This window comes from Gracilinanus agilis, chromosome 1 (assembly GCF_016433145.1).
Source record: "Gracilinanus agilis isolate LMUSP501 chromosome 1, AgileGrace, whole genome shotgun sequence".
Taxonomy (NCBI): Eukaryota; Metazoa; Chordata; class Mammalia; order Didelphimorphia; family Didelphidae; genus Gracilinanus; species Gracilinanus agilis.
Genome location: NC_058130.1, coordinates 497435291 through 497462217, shown reverse-complemented (window position 1 = coordinate 497462217; position 26927 = coordinate 497435291). Strand labels below are relative to the sequence as shown.

At 35.0% G+C, this 26927-nt stretch overlaps 1 protein-coding gene across 1 annotated transcript in view; it reads right to left on the bottom strand.

Annotated features, from left to right (window-relative positions):
* NCOA2 (nuclear receptor coactivator 2) overlaps positions 1 to 26927 on the bottom strand; it is a 305348-nt gene that overhangs the window by 65877 nt on the left and 212544 nt on the right. The window contains exons 6-7 of the mRNA XM_044665931.1: positions 11554 to 11657; positions 3138 to 3315 (exon numbers count right to left, since the gene is read on the bottom strand). Of these exons, the coding sequence (XP_044521866.1) occupies positions 3138 to 3315; positions 11554 to 11657 (282 nt within the window). The remainder of the gene's footprint in view (positions 1 to 3137; positions 3316 to 11553; positions 11658 to 26927) is intronic.

Below are 26927 nucleotides of genomic sequence, written 5' to 3'. Positions count from 1 at the left end.
GTTAAGCAAGGAGAAATTCTTTTTAATATGAACAAGGAACCATTTCCATTGTTCTCTATGTAGATATTTGTCAAGTTTCTGTCACTAAGAACACAACACTGAAGAACTTATGTATATATTAAAAGTTATAAAGAGAGATCAGAGAAGAATTCTGGCCAACCCAGAACATTACTGAAGAATTAAAAAGCAAGATTTTTTAATTGAGGAGGGCTTTTATTCTTTAGAGGGGAGTAGGCAAGTAGTGAGAGTGATGTCAAAAATAAAGGAACAGAGGGCAGCTAGGTGACTCAGTGGATGGATAGCTAGGCCTAGAAATAGGAGATCCTCTTTCAAATATAGCATCAGATACTTCCTCACTGTTTGGCCCAAGGTAAGTCTCTTAACCCTAATTATCTAGCCCATATCTCTCTTTTGCCTCAGAATTGGTACTTATTAGCATTGACTCTAAAAAAGTAAGGTTTTTTTTTTTTTTTAAAGGGAGTGCAGGGTGTGAGGGCACTGAGCTAACAGTGTTGATACTATTGTGTTAAAAATTTAAAAACAAGTCAAAAAGATTTGCAATTTTATAGATAACCATCTTTGGTTATTTGCATATGTTTTAAAGTGAGAGGTAAGAAGAATAGCTGGGAAGAAATATTAAAACTGAATTAGGGAGTAGGCTCAGTGGATTGAGAACCAGGCCCAGAGATGGGAGGTCTTAGGTTCAAATCTGGCCTCGGATATTTCCTAGCTGTGTGACTTTGGGCAAGTCACTTGACCCCCCACTGCCTAGCCCTTTAACACTCTTTTGCCTTAGAAAAAATATACAATATTGATTCTAAGACAGAAGGGTTAAAAAAAGTGAATTAATATGCTTAATTCCTGTGATAAATTCAAGAAATAATTGTATGTACCTGAAACTATTACTTATTAGAAGCTAGCAAGCTTCACTCCCTATTCAATTATTAAGAGATAATAGAACTTCATTTAAATGTATGTATATATAACAATATTTATTTAAGATACAACAAAGGGTTATGATGTAAAGGAAATGGTAACAAATGGATATTTTCTTTGTATATACTATAGCTACCAAAGAGATGAAATGATATAAACAGCTTAAAAACACACACACGCACACACACAATTTTGCATTTGATAACTCAGGAGTCTTGACCTTCTTCTGTCCTAAAATAGGCACTACTTTTGAAGCTGTGACTAAGTTTTTATCATCAACAGTATAGGTGAAAAGGAAAAAAAAAATCTGTAATTTGGACCACTAATCATTTTGTAGCCATGCTATGTAGCATTTACTTTTAAATACAGCCATATATAAACATGTACCTATTGAACAGCAGGTCAAAAAGTAGGATGAATCACAAAATGTGATGAGTAGATTGAGGCAAGCAAGGTGATATTTGGGATGCCCAAAAGGATAGAGATAGGTTAAGATTTAAGAGAAATAGAAGGCTGTCTTGAAGGCACATACTAGGAACTCAAGGGAAAGGATTTTAGCAGGCAGAAAGCAGAGGAGGAACAGTTTGGAAGTGACAACAGGTAGAGTGACTTGACTTTCTGTGGGAGGTGAAGAGCTTCCTGTCCAGGAATGGTGGAGGAAAGAAGGGCTTATTGGAGCTCATCTACTTCACCTGACTGTGGAGGAGTGTACCCCTAATTTATCTTTGGAGGTACTCTATTTAACGGGGAAAGATCTAGAAAAGGATCTGACCATACCTGCTATGCTTTTCATAAAGTTTATCTAAAAAAATCCTGTCAGATCAGCTTTGAGGTCAGACCCCCTGGGGGTGAACTTAGCCATTGGAGTTCATTCATAACAGTTTTTTTGGAGACAGCTTTTGGGGAATAAATCAAACCAACTGCTGAGGGTCATAAATAGGTATCTTAGTCAGTTTTGGGGATACCTAGATGGAAATAGAGAGTTAAGTTAGCCTGAAGACACAGAAGACTCCCTCTTGCAAGATTGTTGATAATTAGGGGCAGTTGGGTAGCTCAGTGGATTGAGAGCCAGGCCTAGAGACGGGAGGTCCTAGGTTCAAATATGGCCTCAGACACTTTCCAGCTGTGTGACCCTGGGCAAGTCACTTGACCCCCATTGCTCACCCTTACCACTCTTCTACCTAGGAGCCAATACACAGAAGTTAAGGGTTTAAAAAAAAAAAAGATTGTGGGTAATTTTATTGGGGACTCCTTTTTCTGATCCTTATTTTGTATTTCCTCTTAAATAAAAGAGATATTGTTTTTTTATATCTATTGTCTCCAAGGCATTTGCCCAAGTAGCCCAGTGAGAGAAAGTGATTCAGTCTCACTCTCACTAATGAGGTTAGAATATCCGCCTGGATATTCAGGGGGATCCCCGAGTGGATCTACCACTATCCACACATCTGTGGCTCTCTCTCCTCTCTTCCTCCCAATATTCTTTTTTTAAATTATAGAGTTTACAGTAAATTAACATGCCCCGCCTCTTTAGACCCTATTTTTAAAAAACCCACAGTATTAGCTCTGAGCCCAAACCTTTCAGTTTGATGACTTTTAAGAGTAGAAAAAGGGCAGGCATATAATGTACCACTGGCTACTAACCATGAAGGATAAGGAATTTGATGATAAAATAAAATTTGATGATGAAAATAAACCCATTAATTCCCTGATGATATATACACGAATATATTTTAAGCATATTAAAAATGCATTGATTTCTCAATTAAGTTGTTGTTCAGTCATGTCCAACTATACATGCCCTAATGGACCCTGTCTATTGGGTTTTCTTGGCAAAGATACTGGAATGGTTTAACATTTTCTTTTCTAGTGTGTCCCCATTTTATAGATAAGGAACTGAGGGAAATAGGGACTAAGTGACTCATCCAGTATCACGAAGTTATTAAGAATCTAAGGCTAGATTTGAACTAAGATCCTTCTGACACCAGGCCTGGTGTTCTATTAATTCTCTGTACCACCTACCTGCCTCAAATGAAGTATAAGTATTAAATTACAATATGTGGCACATGACTGGAGAATTTTTAAGAGCAAAAACATATACTTTAAATACAATAATTTCTGAAATTATTCTTTTACCAATTACCAATGTAAATGTTTCAACAAAGAACTTGGCGGAGGGGTAAAGGGGGAGTGATAGACTTTACCTAAAGACTTTGGTAGCAGGTTTTTGACAAACTCCGCGTGGTCCCCTACATGCAGGATGCTATATACACTTGTGTTCATCAGCTCTTCTTGGTTATATCTTAGGTATTGTGTCACATTTTCAGAAACAAATACCACATTACCTTCCAGGTTCACTACGAAGAAGAAGCCATCAAGGGCCTATAGGAGAAAAAAAAATAATAATAATTAAAAAAAAAACTGCAAACACACATGCATTGTCAAGAAATGTACAACTGTTTGCTCTTATTATTAAATTCAGTATACAATGAACACTTTGATACAAGAGGGAGCACATTTCCTTTAGTCATAGTACTGCACTCTCAATTTTTATTAAAGTGTATGGAACCAAATAATACATTTTTACATACTGAAATATGCAGAACCTAAAGAAAATGCTACCAATGCTATATGAAAAGAATCATATACTGTGACCAGGTAGGTTTTACATCAGGTTTGCAGGGATAGTTCAATATTAGGAAAACCATAAGAATAACTGACCATAGAACTAATAGAAACCAGATGATTACCTGAATAGATGCAGAAAAATCTTGTGACAAATTACAAAACCCATTACTATTAAAAACACTTGAGGGGGGCAGCTGGGTAGCTCAGTGGATTGAGAGCCAGGCCTAGAGACGGGAGGTCCTAGTTTCAAATCTGGTCTCAGACACTTCATAGCTGTGTGACCCTGGGCAAGTCACTTGACCCCCATTGCTTACCCTTACCACTCTTCTGCCTTGGAGACAACACATAGTATTGACTCCAAAAGGGAAGGTAAGGGTTTTAAAAAACAAACAAACAAACAAACAAACAACAACAACAACAACAACAACAACAACAACAACAACAACAACAACAACAACAACAACAAAACACTTGAGAACATTGGAATAAATAGAATGTGCCTTAAATGATAAACAGTGTCTATTCACAACCATCAGAAAACACTTTAATGGAGATAAACTAGAAGCCTTCCCAATAAGATCAGGAGTGAAGAAGGATACTCATTACCACCACTATTATTCAATATTGCACTAGAAATGCTATTTATAGTAATAAGAGAAGAAATTGAAGGAATTAGAATATACAATGAGGAAATGAGCCTGTCATTTTTTGTGGAAGATACGATGGTATACTTAGAGCCCTAGAGAATAAAAAAATTAATAGAAACAAAGAAATATACAGATTTCATTTAAAGTATGAGATGAATGAACTGGGGCTATCCTTATTCTGGGCTACATGAATAATGTTAATTTTTCTAATTTTCCAAAAAATGATGTCAGCTTAATATTCATATGTATTTATTTGTATTTGAACAGAGACTCATGTATTTCAGGAAGCAACTTATAATTCATCTATTTCCAAACCAATAAGATACAAGGTTATAGCCTTCATACGCCCCATAGTTTGAAAAAAAGTAAGTTAATTAGCATCGTAGCTTAAAGTTTTTTAGCTAAACATATTCATGATTGCGGTGACAAATGGTTTGAAAACATACTATATCTAGAGGGGATTGTGTTTTGTTTAAAAAAAATGTAACAATTTTCTCTTTATATCCTGAGCATTGGTGCTTTGAGTTACAGCAAACTATTGAGCATGGGTAATTGTGAACACAGTGATGAGCAGTGTTGTCTAGACCTGGTATGAATCTAATAATTATGTTCCCCAAGGTTTGGGAACTGAGATTTGTCCTAACACTCCATATTACTGAGTAGATCTATAGGGAGACGGCATGTAGGAAAATAGGAGTGACAATTTTCCTAGCTATATTTCAGGGTAGCCAACTGGGAAGGGAGAGACAAAATGCATGGAATGTCCTTACTTGTAATATATAGGATATGGAGGGTTACAGAGAGGAAAACTGGTTTGTTATTCATATACAATATGTCATTTTTATACTTGTTGCTATTCAAATGATTTTCAGAATTAAGATGCCACAGCTTACTTTTGAAAGCATATGTTGCTTCTTATGGTTTTTTACTGTGGTTTAAAAAAAAAAAAGAAACTTTTATTTTCTGAAACAGTATGTTTTTAAAAGTCCACTAAGAAACTAGGTTGACAGTCAGTTTTGTTGCTTAGCAACAATGATGCTAATGATGCAAGAATGATTGTGCATCTATGCCTGGGAAAAAAATAAGTCTTTTCTCTGTTCAATTAATGACATATAAAGAGAGATAATGATTTAATTTTAAATCGTAAGTCATAGGAGTCAAGCATTAGCTTTTACTACTCTGCTGTGAACTCTTGCCACACAGGTGCCTGTTGAAATTCTCAAAATACTATTGTGAAATAACAAGGACAACAAAAAATCTGGTTTGATTTTATATGATATTGGAAATGGCAATATTGAAATCTGGTTTATGTAATTCATGAACTGAACTCTCATAGGACTTGACCTAAAAACCTGAATGAAGGTCAGCCCACCAATTAAGAAACAATCATTGTAAAGAATTTACGATGGGTAAGATATTAGGAATAAAGATACAAAAAAAAAAAAAAAAAAATGAAACAACCATTACTCAAGGGACTTATATTTTATCTGAAGGGACATGTACAGTCTTGTACATGGTAATGATGGAAAACACTAGAAATTGAGGTAATAGTAAAGTAGAAATAGTGCATGAGCTTTATCTTAAAGAAAGAGATGAATTCTATGAAGTAGAAGGGAGGAAATGGCTCACTCTACTCATGCAGGACAACCATTATACAAATGAACACAAGATGCATTACTATATGTGAGGAATAGAGAGAAGGCCAATTTGGCTAGGTCAGATTCTGTGCGAAAGGACTAATCTATCATATAAGGATGGAAAAATGGTTTGAGTATACCTTGTGAAGAGCTATGAAGGGCATTAAAAGATATATGAGACTAGTTTCTATTTGACTTTAGAGGCAATAGCCATTGGAGTATAGTAAGGAAAGGAGTGAAATGGTTAGACTCATGCTTACTACTTTGGAAAGTCTAAAAAGGATGGATTGCAGTGGGGAGGAACATGAAAGAGGCTGAGAGACCAATTACATGGAGGCTTCAATAGTGTAGGTAAGAAGTTTTGAGGACTTGCAATGTACTGACTACTACTTTGAAACAGCAATACTTGAGACCACTGACAATTTATGTAGATGGAGTAAGAAAGAAAAAAGTTATGAACCCAAGAGTGGAAGGATAGTGGTGCCCTTAATAGAAAATAACGTTTGGAAGATGGGTGGGCTTGGTACAAAAGATGATGAATCTGTTTTGGATAAAGAAAGTGTAAGAGGTCTCTAGAACACCCATTTTGAAATGTCAAAACGTATTTGGCAATGTCCCCTTCTTAGCCTGGAAATGTTTTTCATTTGTTTAAATAATGTGGTAAACAATAAACTACCATCTCAAAAAAACAAAAACAAAAACTGAAATGGCAAGCTCTAAATTATAACAACAAAGATCTCACCATTATTTAATATAACACTAAAAATCCTTTATACTACGTAGAAGTGTCTTCAAAGTTATTTAATTCATCTTTAAAGTAATTTTTATGTCTACCAATTTACATAGTAATTACCATCTCCTAGACCCATATAAAAAGCAGCAATGTGGGGATTAAATAAGAAGGTGAAGGAGACTTTACTCATGCATTGTTTTTGTTGGCCAGGGAAAGGAGATTCAAATATTCAAGTTTTAGTACGTTCCTGGGAATCACTCTCTCTCTTTTAAGCATTTACATATATTTTACTTATTTATTTATAAATTTTAGAATATTTTCCGTGGTTACATGATTCTCCCACCTCTCTTCCCTCCCCCTCCTAAAGCTGACAAGCAATTCCACTGGGTTATACATGTATCATTGTTCAAAACCTATTTCTATGTTACTCATATTTGCAATAGAGTAAACTTTTAACATCAAAACCCTAATCTTATCCCTACTGAACCATGTGATCGATCATGTGTTTTTCTTCTGTGCTTCTGCTCCCACATTTCTTTCTCTGGGTGTGGATAGCATTCTTTCTCCTAAGTTCCTCTGGATTCTCCTGGATCCTTGCATTGCTGCTAGTAAAAAAGTCTATTACATTTGATTGTGCCACAGTGTCAGTCTCTGTGTACAATGTTCTCCTGGTTCTGCTCCTTTTGCTCTGTATCAATTCCTGGAGGTCATTCCAGTACACATAGAAAACCTCCAATTCATTATTCCTTTCAGCACAATAGTATTCCATCACTATCAGATAACCACAATTTATTAAGTAATTTCCCAATTGATGGATAGCCCCTCATTTTCCAATGTTTTGCCACCACAAAATAATTTTCTACAAGTATTTTTCCTTATTATCTCTTTAGGGTACAAACCTAGCAGTGGTATGGCTGAATCAAAGCCTTTTGCACAAAGCTTTCCTTTAAAGCCCTTTGCACATAGTTCCAAATTACCCTCAGAATGGATGGACCAATTCACAACTCCACCAGCAGTGTATTAGTGGCCCAATTTTGCCAACATTTATCGCTTTCTTTTGATGCCATATTGGCCAGTCTGCTAGGTGTGAGGCGGTACCTCAGAGTTATTTTTATTTGCATTTCTCTAATCAAGAGGGATTTGGAACACTTTTAATGTGTTTATTGATAGTTTTGGTTTCTTCATGTCAAAACTGCCTATTCATGTCCCTTGACCATTTGTTGATTGGGGAATGACTTGATTTTTTTGTAAATCTGACTTAATTCCTCAAATATTTGGGAAATTAAACCATTGTCAGAGAGTTTTGTTCCAAAAATGTTCTCCCAGTTTGTTGCTTTCCTTCTAATTTTGGTTACATTGGTTTTGTTTGCACAAAACCCTTTTAATTTGATATAACCAAAGTCATTCATTTTACATTTTGTAATGTTCTCTATCTCTTGTTTGTTCTTAAAATTCCTTCCTTTCCCACAGATCTGACAGATATACTATTCCTATGTTCACCTAATTAATTTATGATTTCACAATTTATATTTAAGTCATTTACCCATTTTGAATTTATTTTGGTATAGGGGTAAGATGTTGATCTAAACCTAATTTTTCCCATAATGCTTTCAAATTTTCCCAGCAGTTTTTGTTAGATAGTGAGTTCTTCTCCCCAAAGCTGGGGTCTTGGGGTTTATCAAACACTAGCTTGCTGAGGTTATTTACCCCTACTCTATTCCATCGATCCACCCTTCTGTCTCTTAGTCAGTATCATGTTATCACCTCTATTATTAATATTGTACTAGAAATGCTAGCAGTAGTAATTAGAGAAGGAAAAGAAATTGATGAGATTAAGATTAAAATAGGTAACAAGGAAACTAAACTATCACTCTTTGCAGATGTTGTGATGGTTTACTTAAAGAATTGGGACATTCATGCATTGCTAGTGGAGTTGTGAACTGATCCAACCATTCTGGCTGGCAATTTGGAACTATGCTCAAAGGGCTATAAAAGAATGCCTGCCCTTTGATCCAGCCATACCATTTCTGGGTTTGTACCCCAAAGAGATCATAGATAAACCGACATGTACGAAAATATTTATAGCTGCGCTTTTTGTGGTGGCAAAAAACTGGAAAAGGAGGGTATGTCCTTCAATTGGGGAATAGCTGAACAAATTGTGGTATATGCTGGTGATGGAATATTATTGTGCTCAAAGGAATAATAAACTGGAGGAATTCCATGTGAACTGGAAAGACCTCCAGGAATTGATGCAGAGCCAGAAGAACACTGTACACAGAGACTGATATACTATGGTAAAATTGAATGCAATGGACTTCTATACCAGCAGCAATGCAATGACCCAGGACAATTCTGAGGGATTTATGGTAAAGAACGCTACCCACATTCAGAGGAAGGACTGCAGGAGAGGAAACATAGAAGAAAAACAACTGCTTTAATGCATGGGTTGAGGTGGACATGATTGGGGATATAGACCGGAAACTATCACACCAATGCAACTAACAACAATTTGGAAATAGGTCTTGATCAATGACACATGTTAAAACCAGTGGAAATGTGCATCAGCCATGGGTGGGGGGAGTGCGGGTGGTGAAGGGGAAAGTAGGAGCATGAATCATGTAATTAATATTAAAAATGAATATTAATAATTGTCTAAAAAAATAAAAATAAAATATTCACAGCAAAAAAAAAAATATCAGAGAAAAATCAACTAAAAGCCTAGTAGAAATAATTAACAACTTGAGCAAAGTTGCAGGGTACAAGATAAATCCACATAAATCATCAGCATTTCTGTATATTTCCAACAAAACTCAGCAGCAGGAGTTAGAAAGGGAAGCTCCATTTAAAATCACTCTAGACAATATAAAATATTTAGTTATCTATCTATCAAAACAAACACAGGAATTTTATGAACCTAAGTACAAAACACTTCACATAATTAAAACTAGATCTAAATAACTGGAAAAACATGAATTGCTCATGGGTAGGATGAGCTAACATAATAAAAATGACATTTCTACCCAAATTAATCTACTTATTCAGTGCCATGGCTTTCAAATTACCAAAACCTTTTTTTATAGAATTGGAAAAATTATTCAAAGTTCATACGGAAGAAAAAAGATCAAGAATATCAAAGGAACTAATGAAAAAAAAAAAAAAAAAGTAAAGGATGGAGGCTTAACAGTACCAGATCTCAAACTGTACTATAAAAAGCAGTGGTCATCAAAACAATATGGTACTGGCCTACAAATCACTCAAGAAATATCTACAGAGAAATATGCTTCAGAAGAAAAAACATCAAATATGTTAGAAAAGCTATTTCCTTGTGGACTTTAGACCAAATTATGGCTATGATCTTGAAAAAAAGTTATTTAAGTCTATGAGCTTTATTAGTTTTGTGATTTGTCAAACCAGGAGACCAGATAAGATGCTCAAGTTGTTTTTACCTCTAAAATGCCCTGGTTTTGTTAACAAAAAAATACATCAAATCCATTTAATTGTTAAAAATGAAAATCTTTTTATAAACAGACTGGGAAAATATGGGTACAGTTATGGTAGAACATCAAATGAATCAACTACCTATGTATTTTTGAGTATTGACAAAATTGATTCATCCAAATGGATATTTCAAAAATAATTGCATCTGGCCTTGTTTCAGAAATGCTCACATTTTTTCCCCTCATTTCATGTATGGCCTATATTTCAAGTCAACTTTAATGCTGGAACAGGTAACTCAAAGCTACCAGAAGGCCAATTAATGTTATATTAGTGAAAGCTGATATTTTAGGATTTATAGGAAGATATTTTAATTGAAAAACACTGTAGTTAATAAACTAGATCGGGTAATTGAGACCAAATACTACTTTGATGAATTCTTACCTAAGAAGGTTTCTTGATGTTATTTCATTCTTTATTTTCTTATGATTCACACTTAAGTTTAAATTTGGGGAAGTATACATGAACATAAAACTTTGCTTTAATTTGGTCTGAATGTTTTTCCCTCCACAAAGTATATCCTTGTAAATATAACCAAAACTACATAAAACGTAAGACTATTAGATAAAATAGTCATGAAAATACACTCTATTACAGTAGTTAATGTAGAGTCATCTTAAAGAAGGAATTCCAAAATAAATGTTAAATTGCTGTTTTTATGAAAACCAAACACTCTACATCATATACCACGGCAGGAGTAAAAAAAAAAAACAAAACAAAACACAACACAACCCAACAACAAAACACCAAGTCTCTCATCTATAATTCAGTTATTTTATTATTGTAGTGTCTTTCAATGCCTATTACTTTCAGTTTAGGTTTCTGAAGAATAGGAAGGGGACTTTGGATGGGAAGCCATAACTGTTAACTCAGGAATGTAGGAGAATCCCTAATGTGGAAAATCACTTGACAAACATAAGACAAGCATTCACATCTATTTCATCTGTAACTCAAGTCTTAAGTTAGCAGTCAGGATATGTTAGAGGAAAAACATGTACTGGGTCTTCCTAACCTTCAGGATAGCACTCTGTTCAGTATATCAGCTGTTCTTGAAGTTCTTTAAGTATAAACAGTCCATGAGGTCATAACTATTTTCATAATATTCCCAAGATGTTTTAATTTCTATTATGGTGGGTACTGATAAGCATAATCAACATTAATATAAGCCCTCTGACAATTCCCCAGTGATATGTAAGATTATCAAAAACTATCTAAAACAAAAAAAGTTTTGAGAACTGCAGACCCACTAGGCATACTGCTTTTCAAGTTACTTAACAAACAAAATCAACAAAGCTTTTTAACAGACTTAACTAATACAAGAAATAGGCCAGAGCCAAAGGGCTCAAAAGTACAAAGGTCTTACTAAACAACAGAAAATTAAACATGTATATTTTACTTTAATTCTTTTGTTCTAGAAATTATATTTATCAACATTACCTTCAAATTAATAAAGACAAGAAACAAATTTGTATATTTTTACCTCAAGCATCATTGGTCCAAGTGCATCCTTGTCAATAACACTTTGACCTGTAGACGAGACATCTGACTTCTGTACTTCATCTACATTGGCAGCTGCTGCTTTCTCTGCAACAAATATAAGAGAGAATTAAATAAAAATGTTCTTTCAAGGATAAAATGATGCAGGATATTTTATTGTAAGATTAAAAAAAAAAAAGTTGTGTGACCCTGGGCAAGTAACTTGACCCCCATTGCCTAGCCAGTGATGGGCAAACTTATTAAAGAGGGGGCCAAAGGAAAAGAAATGCTCATCTGTCAGTCTGTTTCTAAGGCAACTCTTTTGAAGTTTCATTGTATTGTATCCTACTCATTGTAATCGACAGATTAGGAAAAATGTCCGCTTAGAACATTTCAGGGGGCCACATGGCTGTGTAGTTTGCCCATCACTGGCCAGATGCAGCCCACTGAAATGTTCTATCCAGCCACCTGACATTATTCCTAATCTGACGAATACAATGAGTAGGATACAATACAATGAAACTGCGAAAGAGTTGCCTTAGAAACAGACTGATAGATCAGCATTTCCTTTCCTCTGGCCCCCTCTTTAAAAAGTTTGCTCATCACTGGCCTAGGCCATTCCACTCTTCTACCTTAGAATCAATTGATTCTAAGACAAAACGTAAGGGTTTAAAAAAATATTGTCAAATCTCTGTTGCATTTAGACAATTATAAAAATGCACATCATCACTATCACTAAATTAGGACAATTGTGATAGAAGTAGAGCTAGTGCATTAACTTTTCACCTCTGGACTATGGTATTTAAATTCCATTTTAGGCCACAGATAAAATAAGTTTAGAAGTTTCAACCTAGTTAGTTCCTCATAGGAATCTTTCTAGATTGCAAAAACATCTCACATTCTGCCACAATTAATCTTTACTCAAGAGACACCTAAACTGGAGATGTTCTGTTTATAGGGAATATGTACTATGGAAGGTCATATTTAAAAGGCAAGAAAGTGCTACACCTCAGTTTCTATTGTAATTTATGAATGATTAATGACCTGTACAGAATTTACATACTAGTTGTAAGATGCCATGTTCCTTTCATAATAAAGAAAGGAAGAATATGTATACATGTATCTGTATAAAAAAATACACCTCACTCAACAGGAAAATGGAAGAGAGGGAAATAAGTAGGAGGATATTTTGAAGAATAGATATCTTCAAACAAAATGAACTTTACATATGTGTAAATATTAATAGTTCCTTTTTGAGATAGCAAAGAATAGGAATGTGAGAGGGTGCTTATAAATTAGGGAATGGATGAATAAGTTGTGATATATAAATGTGATAGATTATTATGTTTTAAGGAATTAAGAAGAAGATGGTTTCAGAGATACCAGGGAAGATTTATATGAACTGACAAGAGTGAAGTGAACAAAACCAAGAAACAATGATAACAATAAGGTGAAGACAAACAACTTTCACAATTCTGGAGGAATAATGATGAATCATGCTATCAACCTCCAGAGAAAGGTGCGAAGGACTCAAGGGTGCAGAATGATACTCCCTCAATTAATGCCGAAATTGTTTTGCTTGACTATACACCGTTCTTAATGGTAGTTTTTTTCTTTTGTTCTCAATTGAAGGAGAAGAGGCTTTGAATGGGAGAAAGAGAAGATCCCTTTATCCTGTAATAGCAATATTCAGATATATCTATATCTACATATAGATATCAGAAAGCACCCACAACCACATGCATATCTATCACCTGAAATCAATATACATCAAAGTAGTAATTTTCAAGTTGGATAGACGGTTTTTTCCAAGTCTTTAAAAATGTTCAAAATACGGAAGTAAGCTTAATTCCCAAAATTCACACTAATTTATATTAAAACTTGGTAAATATCCCCTTCAAATGTGATGAAACTAGTTCTGTGTAATTTGTAATTTGTAAGATCTGTGTAATTGGAAATCTTGTACCTTTGAACTACATTACACAGGAGCCCACAGACTTCCTGTCGTTATGTGCTGACATAGACAGGAGATAAATTGGGGGAACCTAGGTGTCTAGGCCTCTTTCCTTCCTATGAGGACAGCTGTGAACGCGGAACTTTTGAACAGGTAGATTAGCTTGGGCACATGGTTTTATTTTGTTACCGGTTTATTCCTTTACTTCTACTCATTATTAATAAATCTTATAAAATATAATATTTGAAGTTATGGTAAATTCATTTTAATTTTTTTACAGATCTGAAATTTTTATATAAAGTAAAGAATATGTGGCATCTTCTTTTTTTTTTTTTTTAAACCCTTAACTTCTGTGTATTGGCTCCTTGGTGGAAGATTGGTAAGGGTAGGCAATGGGGGTCAAGTGACTTGCCCAGGGTCACAGAGCTGGGAAGTGTCTGAGGCCAGATTTGAACCTAAGACCTCCTGTCTCTAGGCCTGGCTCTCAGTCCACTGAGCTACCCAGCTGCCCCTGGCATCTTCTTTAAAGATATTTATTCTCCCTGCAACAGTTCTACAAGATCTATCAAGACTTTAATGAATTCTTAAGAGTCTTTTAGAGAATTTAGGAAGGAGTTATAATAATCTGTCCTGTGGGATGCCTGACTAAGAAAAGTCAATAATGAACATTCTTTTCTAATGCTTGCAATAAGTTTAAATATTACTGCTGAGAGAACCAGTATGATCTAACATGAACAGCTGGATTTGAAGGGCCTGGTTGGTGTCAGTGATACTGATGCTTAGTCCTATCTCTTCATTCATCCTGAGCAATTTGTAATTTTCTAATATGTAAGAGGCACAGAGACTTTGGTGATCTACACTGGTAGAGATGAGGTTTCCTCCATGAGAGTTAGTCAAAGGTTTTAATGGAAAAAAAAAAAAAAAAACTTATTCGCGATGTCAAAGTAGGATGCAATTTATCCTACTTTGATATTATTCTACAATTTAGAATCATTCTATCTAGAAATATTCTGTCTGTACATTTCTTTTAGGATTTTAATCTTAATTATTTGTAGATATTGGCCAGATTTTCATGTCCTCTTAACATATTAGCAGTAAAACTAAGTCGCTGAGGTTATAGTCTGTAAATTCATAACCATCATATTTCCATATACACATATACATATTTTGAAACATGCAAAAAAATTACTAAAAATGCACATTAGAGGGGGCAGCTGGGTGGTTCAGTGGATTAAGAGCCAGGCGTAGAAACAGGAGGTCCTAGGTTCAAATCTGACCTCAGACACTTCCCACCTGTGTGATCCTGGGCAAGTCACTTGACCCCCATTGCCTAGCCCTTACCACTCTTCTGCCTTGGAGCCAATACACAGTATTGACTCACAGTATTAACTCTAAGATGGAAGGTAAGGGTTTAAAAAAAAAACCCAACACAACAAAAAACACAACACATTAGAGTCCTAATCACTTTTTTTCATAAAGTTTTATATAATCAATTCTTATTGCAAATACAACACAAGCAATACTATTAGTATTATTTTAGCAATAATACTATTAGTATTATACTATTAGTATAAACTCCGAGTTCTTCCTTTCTACCAGAGGAGAGACTGGTAGATCATGTGAATTAATGAGGTCCCAATGAAATTCAGACTACCTTTATAAGTAGACTGAACTGGAAGATTGGGGATCTGTATGGAAAGAAGTCCAGGGTCTCCAGCACTGGATCAAAACTATAATACTTCAACTAAATAGGAACTGAGAGGTATAGTAGGCCTGATTAAAAAAAGCAACATTGTACACAGTTCAGCACTATATAAATGTTATTCTTCTGCCTTTTTTTAACCCTTAAAACCTTTTTGAACCTAGGACCTCCCATCTCTAGGCTTGGCTTTCAATCCACCTAGTGACCCAGCTGCCCCCTCTTCTGCTGTTTAAATGAGAACAATGGTGGTAAGGAATCTAAGGTATTGTTTGTTCTAATCTCTTCAGCACTAATTCCCAAAGTGGGTGCCACTGCCCCCTGGTGGGTGCTGCAGCAATCGGGGGAGGGGAGGGTCTTGTGGTGATGGCCACAGGTGCATTTATCTTTCCTATTAATTGCTTTTAAAATTTTTTTAAAAAATTAATTTCCAGGGGGCTAAGTAATATTTTTTCTGGAAAGGGGATGGTAGGCCAAAAAAGTCTGGGAACCACTACTCTAAATACTGTATTAGCTACTTGACACACAGAAGTTTATCTTTCTCACACTTAACTTTGTACTTATTTGTGCACATATTTTGTTTACCATTGATTACAAAAACCTTGAAGGTGGTTAACATATTTTAGTCCTAATTTTTGAATCAATGAATAAGCCTGGCAGCTTATGTGTTTTATAGACAGCAACTGATCAAAAGATGTTCATATATTAAATCAGAGAGGTAGGACAGTACAGGGTATGGAAAGCTGAGCTGGAAGTCAGGGAGACCTGGGTTCAATAACAATTTAGATTAGACATTTAATCCCAGGTGAATCACTTACCTGCTATATGCACATCATTGAATTTCCTCAACTTTAAACTGGCTCCAATAGCATATTCCTCAAGGTTGTTGTGAGGACCATGTGAAACAATGTAAGGTGATCTGTACATCATAATAGTGCTAATTAAATGTCAGCTATTATTTTCATGAATGGCTCCTTCCAAATATTCCATGCCACAGTCAAATAAGAGGAATTCTCATCTCCTACACATATACTTTCTACCACAGAATTTAAGATTAATAGTTGACACTATTCCTTACAATGGCCCGTTATGTTCTTCCTCTTACTTTTTCCCCTGTGGAATTCTTTGAGAGAGGAATAGAAACTATGCTGTCTAATAAAATAGAGGGGTTTTTTGGGCTACAGATTAGAAAACTTTAAATAGCTATAGTAGATTCATGATCAGGTAAAGGTTAGACCAGAAGACCTGTTAAGTTTCTATGAAGATTGTATTTCATAATTGTGTGATGACTTTGCCCACTGAGATTTCATATGGTATGTTGCATGCATGACTCTTATAAAGTAAAAAGGTATTAATTTATATTTACTTAACATGCAACTCTTATTTAGGCTTGTAATCTCCATGAAGACCAGTGTCCTATCATATGTAAAAATGTCTTCCTCCTTTATTATCAAATATTGTATACTACAAAGAGCACTAACTACAATTCTTCCTAAATGTTTATTGCACTGGATCACAGAACTCAATTCTTTAATTTTCAGGTGAAAAAACTACGAAGTGACTTTCTTAAGGTGACATCTAAGAATTAGGAGAAGAAATTAGGTTAAAATTAAATAAGTAATAACTAAATCAAGAAAATAAATGATTTAAGACAATATCTCTGATAAGCACTAAATCCAAACCAATGGAAGGATGGATGTGATTAAACTGAGTAAAAATTTACATCCAAGTGCCAAAAAATTATGGTACCAGATTGCTTACTATCTCAGGGAGAAGATGGGGAGTTTTTACATGTGATCAAAAGGGAAAAAAAAATTAAAAAACATGTTATGGGCACACCCTGAAAAAAAAAACTGCTAAAAATAATAGTCATTACAAAAATGATTTGTAAAAATACAAGACTTGCCTTACTACAATTTCCAATAAAGTAAATACTAGAGATAAAGAGTTGCATAAAAATATCAATGAAAGACTGGTTTACATCAAAAGATATAAAGAATTCAGTATATTTATATATTATATTATTGAAACAAGGAATTTTTACAATAGCAAATGAAAGTCTCATCAAATTTTCCATTAACGAATACTAAGTTTCTGCTTACCATTTTCTACTTAAGGTACAACCACTTTATGAGTAAAAGTAGTTTTGTTGCTGAAGGGCAATGAAAAAGTACTTTTGCATTAAAAAAAAGCAAGTTAATAGTCTTAGGAAGGATGTAAGACAATGTTCTTTACACAGGTGACCATTTGAAGGCTCAAAGGCACAGGGGCGAGGGGGTAGCTGCAGATCTTTTGTTTAATAAAAATTTAATAAAAATTGTATAAAGAAACAGTTTTCACAAATACAACATGAGTAGTTTGTTTGCTAGAAGGGACAGAAAATGGGTTTCTGGATTGAGAAATAAGGTTTAAATAATCTAATAAAAGGATGAAAAGTGACACTTCTTTTGTATGTAAAATGCATGATAAAAGGGGGGGGGGGAATTTTCCCTCTGCAGTAAAAGCTTACCAAAAAAAAAAAAAAAAATCAGGTGTGAAGAAAGAGTTTGAAGAGATGCCAAATGTTAACAGGATTGGTTTAAGGTCTGAGAAAGGGATAAGGTTTGTAGGGCATCATGGTTGTGGGCCTCATTTGCATATGACTATGTTAGTTTGTTTTTAAAAGTTGTAGGATTGGGGCAGCTGGGTAGCTCAGTGGAGTGAGAGTCAGGCCTAGAGACAGGAGGTCCTAGGTTCAAATCTGACCTCATACACTTCCCAGCTGTGTGACCCTGGGCAAGTCACTTGACCCCCCCCCACCCCCCATTGCCCACCTTTACCACTCTTCCACCAAGGAGCCAATACCCTGTTAAGGGTTAAAAAAAAGTTGTAGGATTAAAAATTAATAAATACTCCTGATATTTTAAATTAAAGGATTTAATAATAACAAAAATGAGAGGTAAAGGGATTCCTTCAGCCAAGTGAGCAGAGCAGAGCCAGAGACCCACACCTGCCACACTTTAACCAAAGCAAAGCCCAAAAAGAGCCCCACAGTGTAGGTCTCAGCCAAATTTATATCCCAAGCCTTGGTATATCAAATGGGGATGTACTTAACAGGATGCTGGGAATGTAGCTCAGGTGTGGCAAATTTTCTACTTGCACAAAGTCTGAGGTTAAAATTCACAAAATGGCAAAGCAATTAACTGCTCAGAAGCAAGGATCATATAAAGATTGGCTGATTATACCTAATTAAAAAAGGAAATACTGGAGATTTTGTTTTAACTGCATAAAGCAAAGGTGAAGCACTGAATACCAGGAACCTCTTATTTGAATCATTGCAAGTTGAGAAGATGCTGCGTGGAGTGAAAATAAACAAGAGAGAAAGAATTAAGAAGGGATGATGGAAGTGAGGAAAGTCAGTAGACAGGTGTGTGAGAAAGCCCAAGTGCACTGAGATTTAAAGTGATATTGCTTTTCAGAAGGGCTTCTTGTCCTTTGCTGCCCTCACTGGCATGTGACAGAAAAGCAAAGAGGAGGGATGGTCTCAGCTAGAGAGCAGGGCTGACAGATAACTGGCAGAACGAATCAAAATCCTCCTAAAATGAAGACCAGGCTTGAGCTAGTTTCTATTGTCCCATAGAGAGCCAGCCTACTGAGCTTTGAACTCAGGCTATATGTAAAGCCAATACAGGAATACTAACTACCCCAGGCCTCTTGTGACTTTAAAAAACAGGTCAATGTGTGATAAATTTAAGAACAGAAGAAAAGATGATTTACCTTTGAGAGCAGTGAGGACCACCAGACAACAGTAGAAGTGGTTCTGTTTGCTGAAATTATCCTAAAGTGGGCCAATGACTTTAAGGTCTACAGGTTATAGGTGTAAATTCCTCTTACTCAGGTGCCACCCATCCAGATTTCTTTGTGCCCACTTTTGCCCACAAAGCCAAGTGCATTGGTAGGAGAATGTAGTAACCATGGTTTACATGTGGATTTAAAGTTTTTGCCTTTAAATGCTTATGTTTTAATGTAATGATGATATCCTTATGAGAAGGAACACCTATGCTGGAGAGTGGGGAGTGGTATATTTCCCCACAAGAAGGGAACCTTGAGAGAATCTAAGTGTTGCAGTGTGGTGAAGAACCTTTTCTGAGAACCCAGGCCTCCTAGGCAAAGGCAAGGAGAAGGGGAGGGGAATGGAGTGTTATGTATAAAGAAACAGCAATAAAGCCAATAAAGCTGGATTGTAAAATGGGTAAATGGAAGTAATGCGCAATATGACTGAAAAGGTAAAACTATCAACCAGGTTATAAAAGATACTAAATGTTAAATAGACAGTTCCTGATACCAGAAGTAGTAGGGAGCCATTCCAGTTTATTGAGCAAGGAGGGGACATGGTTAGATCTCCTCTTTAAGGAAATCATCTTGAGAACTTAAGACTGAATTAATTCATTAAGAGGAAGAGACTTGTGGCAGTGAAGCCAATTATGTGAGAGGAAAGGCAGGTCTGAACTAGAGTGATAGTTGTACACTTGGAGAGAAAATACATATGAGAGATGCCACAGAAGTTAAAAACAGCATCTGGCAATGGACTGGAAATATGGAGTGTGGGAGACTGGAGAGTTAAAGATGGCTTAAGTTCTAAACATGAATGACTGATGTTTTTGACAGAAATGAGGTAGCTCCAAAGTGGGTGGGGGATTTGAGGGAAAGGAATAAATTCTGTTTTGGATGTATGGAGTCTGAGAAACCTATGGGACATTCAATTCAAAATGGCCAATACACAATCTGAAGCAAGATAGACAGAGAGGAGAGATTAAAGTTGAGGACAGAAACCTGGGAATAATCTGCATGGAGATGTGCTAACTAAACCATCAGGGGATGAAACAGGCTTCAAACATATGGAGAAAGGAAAGCTCCTGGTGGGAAGTGGAGGATCTGTCTGACTGGACAAAGATGGAGCTGGAGAGGAGCAGGAAACAAAATAGGCTAGGGAGGATATTACTTGTTTTTTGTTTTTGTTTTTGTTTTTGGGGGGGGGGGCGGCAAATACATCAAAGTATATTTCCTTTAATAAAAAGAAAATTGCAACATGTGACATTATTTACAAAAAATGAAGGGGGCACTTGAAAACTCTCTGTATGCCAAGATGTTAATTAAATAGATAATAAGAGGAGAAGAGTTCCCTAAATTCATAGAATCTTGAAGCTATGATTAATTAGATGGACGATTTGGTCTAATCTCTTTATTTCACATACATGGAAACACTTCCAAAGACCCAGAGTGGTAATATTGATATGAGAGGTCACACAGGTGGCAGAAAAGGGACAACCCTAGATGTACTGATTTTACGATATCAAGCATAAATTCACTTGTAATACTGATAGTAAGTAAATAAATGTTAAGAATACAGCACACAAGAATGTAAAGCTGTTCAAAATTGTTCTCGTTATACTTTTCCATATTACACATATCTACCTTTCTATTTGTTTTGTAATCTGTATAATTTTATATCAATTTAGGTTTGTTATTCTTTATTGTATCTATGATTAATAAAATAAAGTGACAACAGCAAATAAAAATATTGTCTCTACCAATGTAGAGATTTAAATTAAACTGGCAAGATACTTGTGGTGTTTGGATATTTTATAAAGTAACTACCACCTCATAAATGCTAAATTTTGCCTTGAAATTTAAAAAGTAAAAGGGGCCCCCCTTTGAGATTTATTATTATCTTAATTAAATATATATTCATACAATTATGTCATGCCCCATTTCAATGGTGCAGATGCTATCTATTATTCATTTATCAGATATAGTCAAATCCTTACTCTTCCCTAGGAACAATAATACTACAATTAAAAGAGCATTTAATAATTTAAAAGAAAATACTTCCCCTCATATTCTTAAATTATATTAACTTCTCTGTATTTAACATTTATTAAACATTTTTGTTAGAATATGAGTAAACAGAGAGAAAAGCTTAAACATGAGATTGAAATAACTGTTATGAAAGCACATTACTGCCTTACAGATGAAAATTTGAACAAAAAGATAAAATTGAATTCTTAAAGTAAAGAAAAAAATCTTTTCCTGTGCCTTCTTCATCCTCCTAATGTATTTGAATATTTCTAATCCCCTATTATTATTCTCTAATAGTATTCCCCAAAAGCCAAATTAAAAAAAAATACTGTATGTAATAATGGCCTTTTTAAAAAAAGTGAACATTTTTGAAGATACAAAACCAAGATTGGAAGGACTAGTCAAGAGTGCCTGCCTCTATTGTCTTCTCCAGGCTGTTCCCTCTTTAATCTCCTCTCAGCCTATAATCCAGAAATTTACAAATGAATTAGATTTTCAGTTTTGAGGCAAAGAACAAAACTCAATTTCTTCAGGGAACAGGTTGAGATGTGCCATGTCACAAAAAACAAAACAAAACAAAAACAAACAAAAAACACAACCCATTAATTATATACATGTTTATTTTTATACCTGTAATTATTATGCATTCCTCCCATCCCTACCCAGAGGTGAATAAAAAGCATTAGTGATAGAGCAGTAAAAACGAATTAAAAATCCAAGGAAAAACAGACAATGACATTGTTAAAGCATCTGGGTTAAATTGCTCTACATCAAGGGCATGTCTGTGTATAAATTTGAAAGTAAAATTTCAGTTTCTTTTTTGATATGAATAGCAGAAGATCAGAATCTGGGTCTCCAGCAAAATAATAATAATAATAATAATAATAATAATAATAATGGCTTAACTAAAGAAAGATCTTATAAAAGAAGAAATTAAGATCATAGGAAAAGAGAGAAACCCATTCATTTTCCTTTTACATCTTAAATTACCTGATTTGCAATTTTATAACAGTTATTGAATCGAATAAAACTTGAAATCCTTGTTTACTTGTTTATTTGGAAACTATGAAATAAAAACATAAACCCTGGGGCTTTTCTTACAAAAATGTATCAGAATAGAGGCACATCAATCAAAGCTAAGGGTATATACTTAATTGTTTTAACTGTAACGCTGGCAATATGAACTAGCACTGATAATCCGAAATTTTTTTTTAAATGCTTAAGTGCCAGTGAGGTGAATGAAATAAGGGAATACTAACATACTTACAAATTTTGAAAATGAGTAAATTAAAATTTTATCCAGCACACTTATTATATTTAAGAACAAAGAAAACCAAGGAAAAGACAGCATAATATATCAGTTACATGAGAGTAGCTCTTTTTTCCTCTAGCTCTATTATTCAAGCACCAGAATTTTGACTAAAATTAAACATGCTACTTTGTGCTAGCTTTGTAATTAATTCTTATTGTTTCAAAATTAATGTCAATCATTCTGAAAACTATAAATTTTTCAGGAGACAGGCATCAAACTAAATTCTAACCATTTCCACAACAAAGTTTAAGATTCATATGAGAATACCACAATTTAAAAAAGCTGGATTACATTAATGAGTCTAAGGTCACATGATTATCAAATAAAAATGTATAGATTCATACGAGTAAAAGGAAGCCACTAAAATAAGAATAAGCAATTTGAAGACAATTATTTTGAATCAAATATTAGAGGCAAAATTAAATAGCCTTTCAGTGGTTTTTAGGAGGTAAAACAAGAAGAAAAAAATTCATCTATACCCAACTAAAATTAGAAGAGCTGCCATATGGCTCTATGAAGCCCACAGCACATTCTTATTCATTAGGAAGCATTCTGCTAGCATAAAAACACAAGGCCTATCTTGGACTCTTCAAATGTGTTTATCTTTTCAACATTAATGCACTATATATCATCAAGCTGCTGAAATCTCCTGCCGTGCATATTAAAAAAGCACAGCTGCATTTTTTCTTTAGCAGTGGAAGACAGCTAAGAGTAAACCCTTGCCTTACTTTCTTCTAGCTATAGTCTGGTGTTAGCAAATAATCGTTTCCCTTCAGCTGTGAAGAAACAGCAAAACAAACCAATCCCATACCTATATTAGCACCAGAATCTCTTAACTCTCTACTCAGCAAAACTCCCGCTACTCTCTGCAATGCACATGGTTTCATTTTAACCACTCAATAATAATATATAAATATATAAACACCAATAACCAGTACCAATAGCAGAAGTTTAAAACTCATAGGTTTTAATGTGGTAATGAATATAAATAATACTTTAAGTAAATATAAGTAATAAAATTCCATAAGATTATTTTTGTTACTTTAAAATACTAAGAATCCACTATGAGTGAGGCGATACCTCAGAGTTGTTTTGATTTGCATTTCTCTAATTATTAGAGATTTAGAACGCTTTCTCATGTGCTGATTGATACTTTCGATTTCTTTATCTGAAAATTGCCTATTCATGTCTCTTGCCCATTTATCAATTGGGGAATGGCTTGATTTTTATACAATTGGTTTAACTCCTTGTATATTTGAGTAATTAGACCCCTGTCAAGAGTTTTTTGTTATAAAGATTTTTTCCCAATTTGTTGTTTCCCTTCTGATTTTGGCTACATTGTTGTTTTTTTTGTACAAAAGCTTTTTGGTTTGATATGATCAAAATCAATAAGCACATGAGAAAGTGTTCTAAATCTCTAATAATTAGAGAAATGCAAATCAAAACAACTCTGAGGTACCTCCTCACACCTAGCAGATTGGCTAAAATGAAAGAAGGGGAGAGTAATGAATGCTGGAAGGGATGTGGCAAAACTGGGACATTAATGCATTGCTGGTGGAGTTGTGAACTCATCCAACCATTCTGGCTGGCAATTTGGAACTATGCTCAAAGGGCTATAAAAGAATGCCTGCCCTTTGATCCAGCCATACCATTTCTGGGTTTGTACTCCAAAGAGATCATAGACAAACAGACTTGTACGAAAATATTTATAGCAGCACTCTTTGTGGTGGCAAAAAACTGGTAAAGGAGGGTATGTCCTTCAATTGGGGAATGGCTGAACAAATTGTGGTATATGCTGGTGATGGAATACTATTGTGCTCAAAGGAAAAATAAACTAGAGGAATTCCATGTGAACTAGAAAGACCTCCAGGAATTGATGCAGAGTGAAAGGAGCAGAGCCAGAAGAACATTGTACAAAGAGACTGATATACTATGGTAAAATTGAATGTAATGGACCTCTGTACCAGCAGCAATGCAATGACCCAGGACAATTCTGAGGGACTTATGGAAAAGAACACTACCTACATTCAGAGGAAGAACTACAGGAGTGGAAACAGAAGAAAAACAACTGCTTGACAACATGGGTTGAGGTGGACATGATTGGGGATGTAGACCAGAAACTACCACACCAATGCAACTATCAACAATTTGGAAATAGGTCTTGATCAATGACACATGTTAAAACCAGTAGAAATACCCATAAGCCACGGGGGATGGGGGGAGTGGGGGTGGGGGAAGGGAAGCTCATGGGGGTGAAGGGGAAAGTAAGAGCATGAATGATGTAACCATGTTAACTTTTCTAAAAAATAAATATTAATGTTTAAAAATAAAATAAAATACCAAGAATTATGATCAATTTCAAACATTATTTGGTCATCAATTTAACTTACAACTAATGCAAAAATGTAAAAACGGGCATTTAAAAAACCTTTTGGCTGTGTGACCCTGGGCAAGTCACTTGACCCCCATTGCCTACCCTTACCACTCTTCTGCCTTGGAGCCAATACACAGTATTGCCTCCAAGACTGAAGGTAAGGGTTTAAAAAACAAAAACAAACAAACAAACAAACAAACAAACAAACAAAAAAAAAAACACCTTTGGTATTTGTAAAATATAACATTTCCTCAATGCAATCTCTTGAATTTTATGGTTAGCTTTGGCCAAAAGTTATCAATAAATGCCTCATCTGCCAAATACTGATACTGAGCACCATAATACAACATGACGAAATCTTTTAACTTTCAAAAGATTTTTTAAAAAACAAAATGTTAGATAATACAATCAATTGTCCAGACTTGTTATATCTGTAGAATCAATCACATATAAAGGAGCCACAGATGAACAATGAACTAGATCCAGAATTTAATAAATAAATAACTTGGGGAGTAAGGCCAGTTAGGAGGTAATTGCAAAGACGTAGCATGAGGGTTTGAAGTATAGGTGGACAAAATGGGCCATGTGTGAGGAAAGCTGTGGGAGTAGAAATGCTAAGATTTGTAGTGAGAGAGGGGTACAGAGTCTTGGCCAGGATGCTAGATGGTCACCATGAGAAGAAAGAAAATCAAGTAGCTTTGGGATATGAATAGTTCATGTACATGAATGGTGTTACAATAAAGAAAACTGAGAAGGCCCAGTTGGGTAGGAGAACCCAAGAGATCAGTATCACCAGGACATGGGGATGTGGAGGAGGGAAGATGACCAGACAAATAGACAAATGTGGAAGAGGTAAAAATAATGAGGACTGAGAAAACTGCTGGACTATATAATTAAGAATTCACTGATAACAAAGGAGAGAGGAGTTAAAATGAACTGCTAATCAGAAGCCAGACGGCAAAGGTTTGAGGAGTAAGATGACAGAAAGTAGAAGCAATGAGTGGCGTGGCAACAACATCAATGATCTGATTGTGAAACCCACGGTAAAAGAGAAGAGGTTGAGTATGACTGGAAAAAGAACTGGGTCAATGACAGAAACAGTAGAAGTGCTCAATTAGTTCCCCCAAAATATTAAACTAAAAATAACAACAACAAGCACTTATTTAGCAAATTAAGGTTTTCCACATGTTTTTCATATTATCTAACTTGATGAAACAGGTGCTGCAGTTATCTCCTGTTTACAAATGAGGGATCTGAGTTGAAGACAGATTAGGTGAGTTGTCCAAAGTTATATAGACATTAAAGGCATAAATTATGATTTGGATTCTGATACTCACAACTTCAAGTTTAATTTCTCAAGAGAAATGGATTAAGAATTATAAAACATACACCATGAAGTCATTTACTTGAGAGATACAAAGGATCTCATCTTGTACAACACTCTCATTTTATAGATGAGGAAACTGAAGTCTGGAGAGGTAAAGTGTTTATAAGTTGCCAAATATTGTCCCTTCCATTGCTATAGGAAGTCTTTACCCACTTCAACCCTCCCTCCACTCAAACAGCTACCACCCTAAGTTAGGTTTGTTTTTTTTAATCATCTCTAATGCTGACAACCAAAAGAACCTCCTTTTTAGACTACATGCCTCAAACCTCTTCCTTCTCGAAAGATTTTAAAAACAAGCAAGAGTTAGAAAAAAGTACAAAATGTAAAATAAAAAATTTTGATTATATTAAATTAAAAGGTTTTTCTACAAACAAAAACAATGCAACCAAAATCAGAAGGGAAACAACAAACTGGAAAAAAATCTTTATAACAAAAAACTCTGACAGAGGTCTAATTACTCAAACATAGAAGGAGCTAAATCAATTATATATTAAAAAAAAAAATCAAGCCATTTCCCCAATTGATAAATGGGCAAAGGACAGGAATAGGCAATTTTCAGATAAAGAAATCAAAACTATCAATAAGCACATGAGAAAGTGCTCTAAATCTCTAATAATTAAAGAAATGCAAACCAAAACAACTCTGAGGTATCACCCCATACCTAGAAGATTAGCTAAAATGACAGCAGGGGAGAGTAATAAATTTTGGAGGGGATGTGGCAAAATTAGGACATTAATGCATTGCTGGTGGAGTTGTGAACTGATCCAACCATTCTGGATGGCAATTTGGAACTATGCCCAAAGAGCGATAAAAG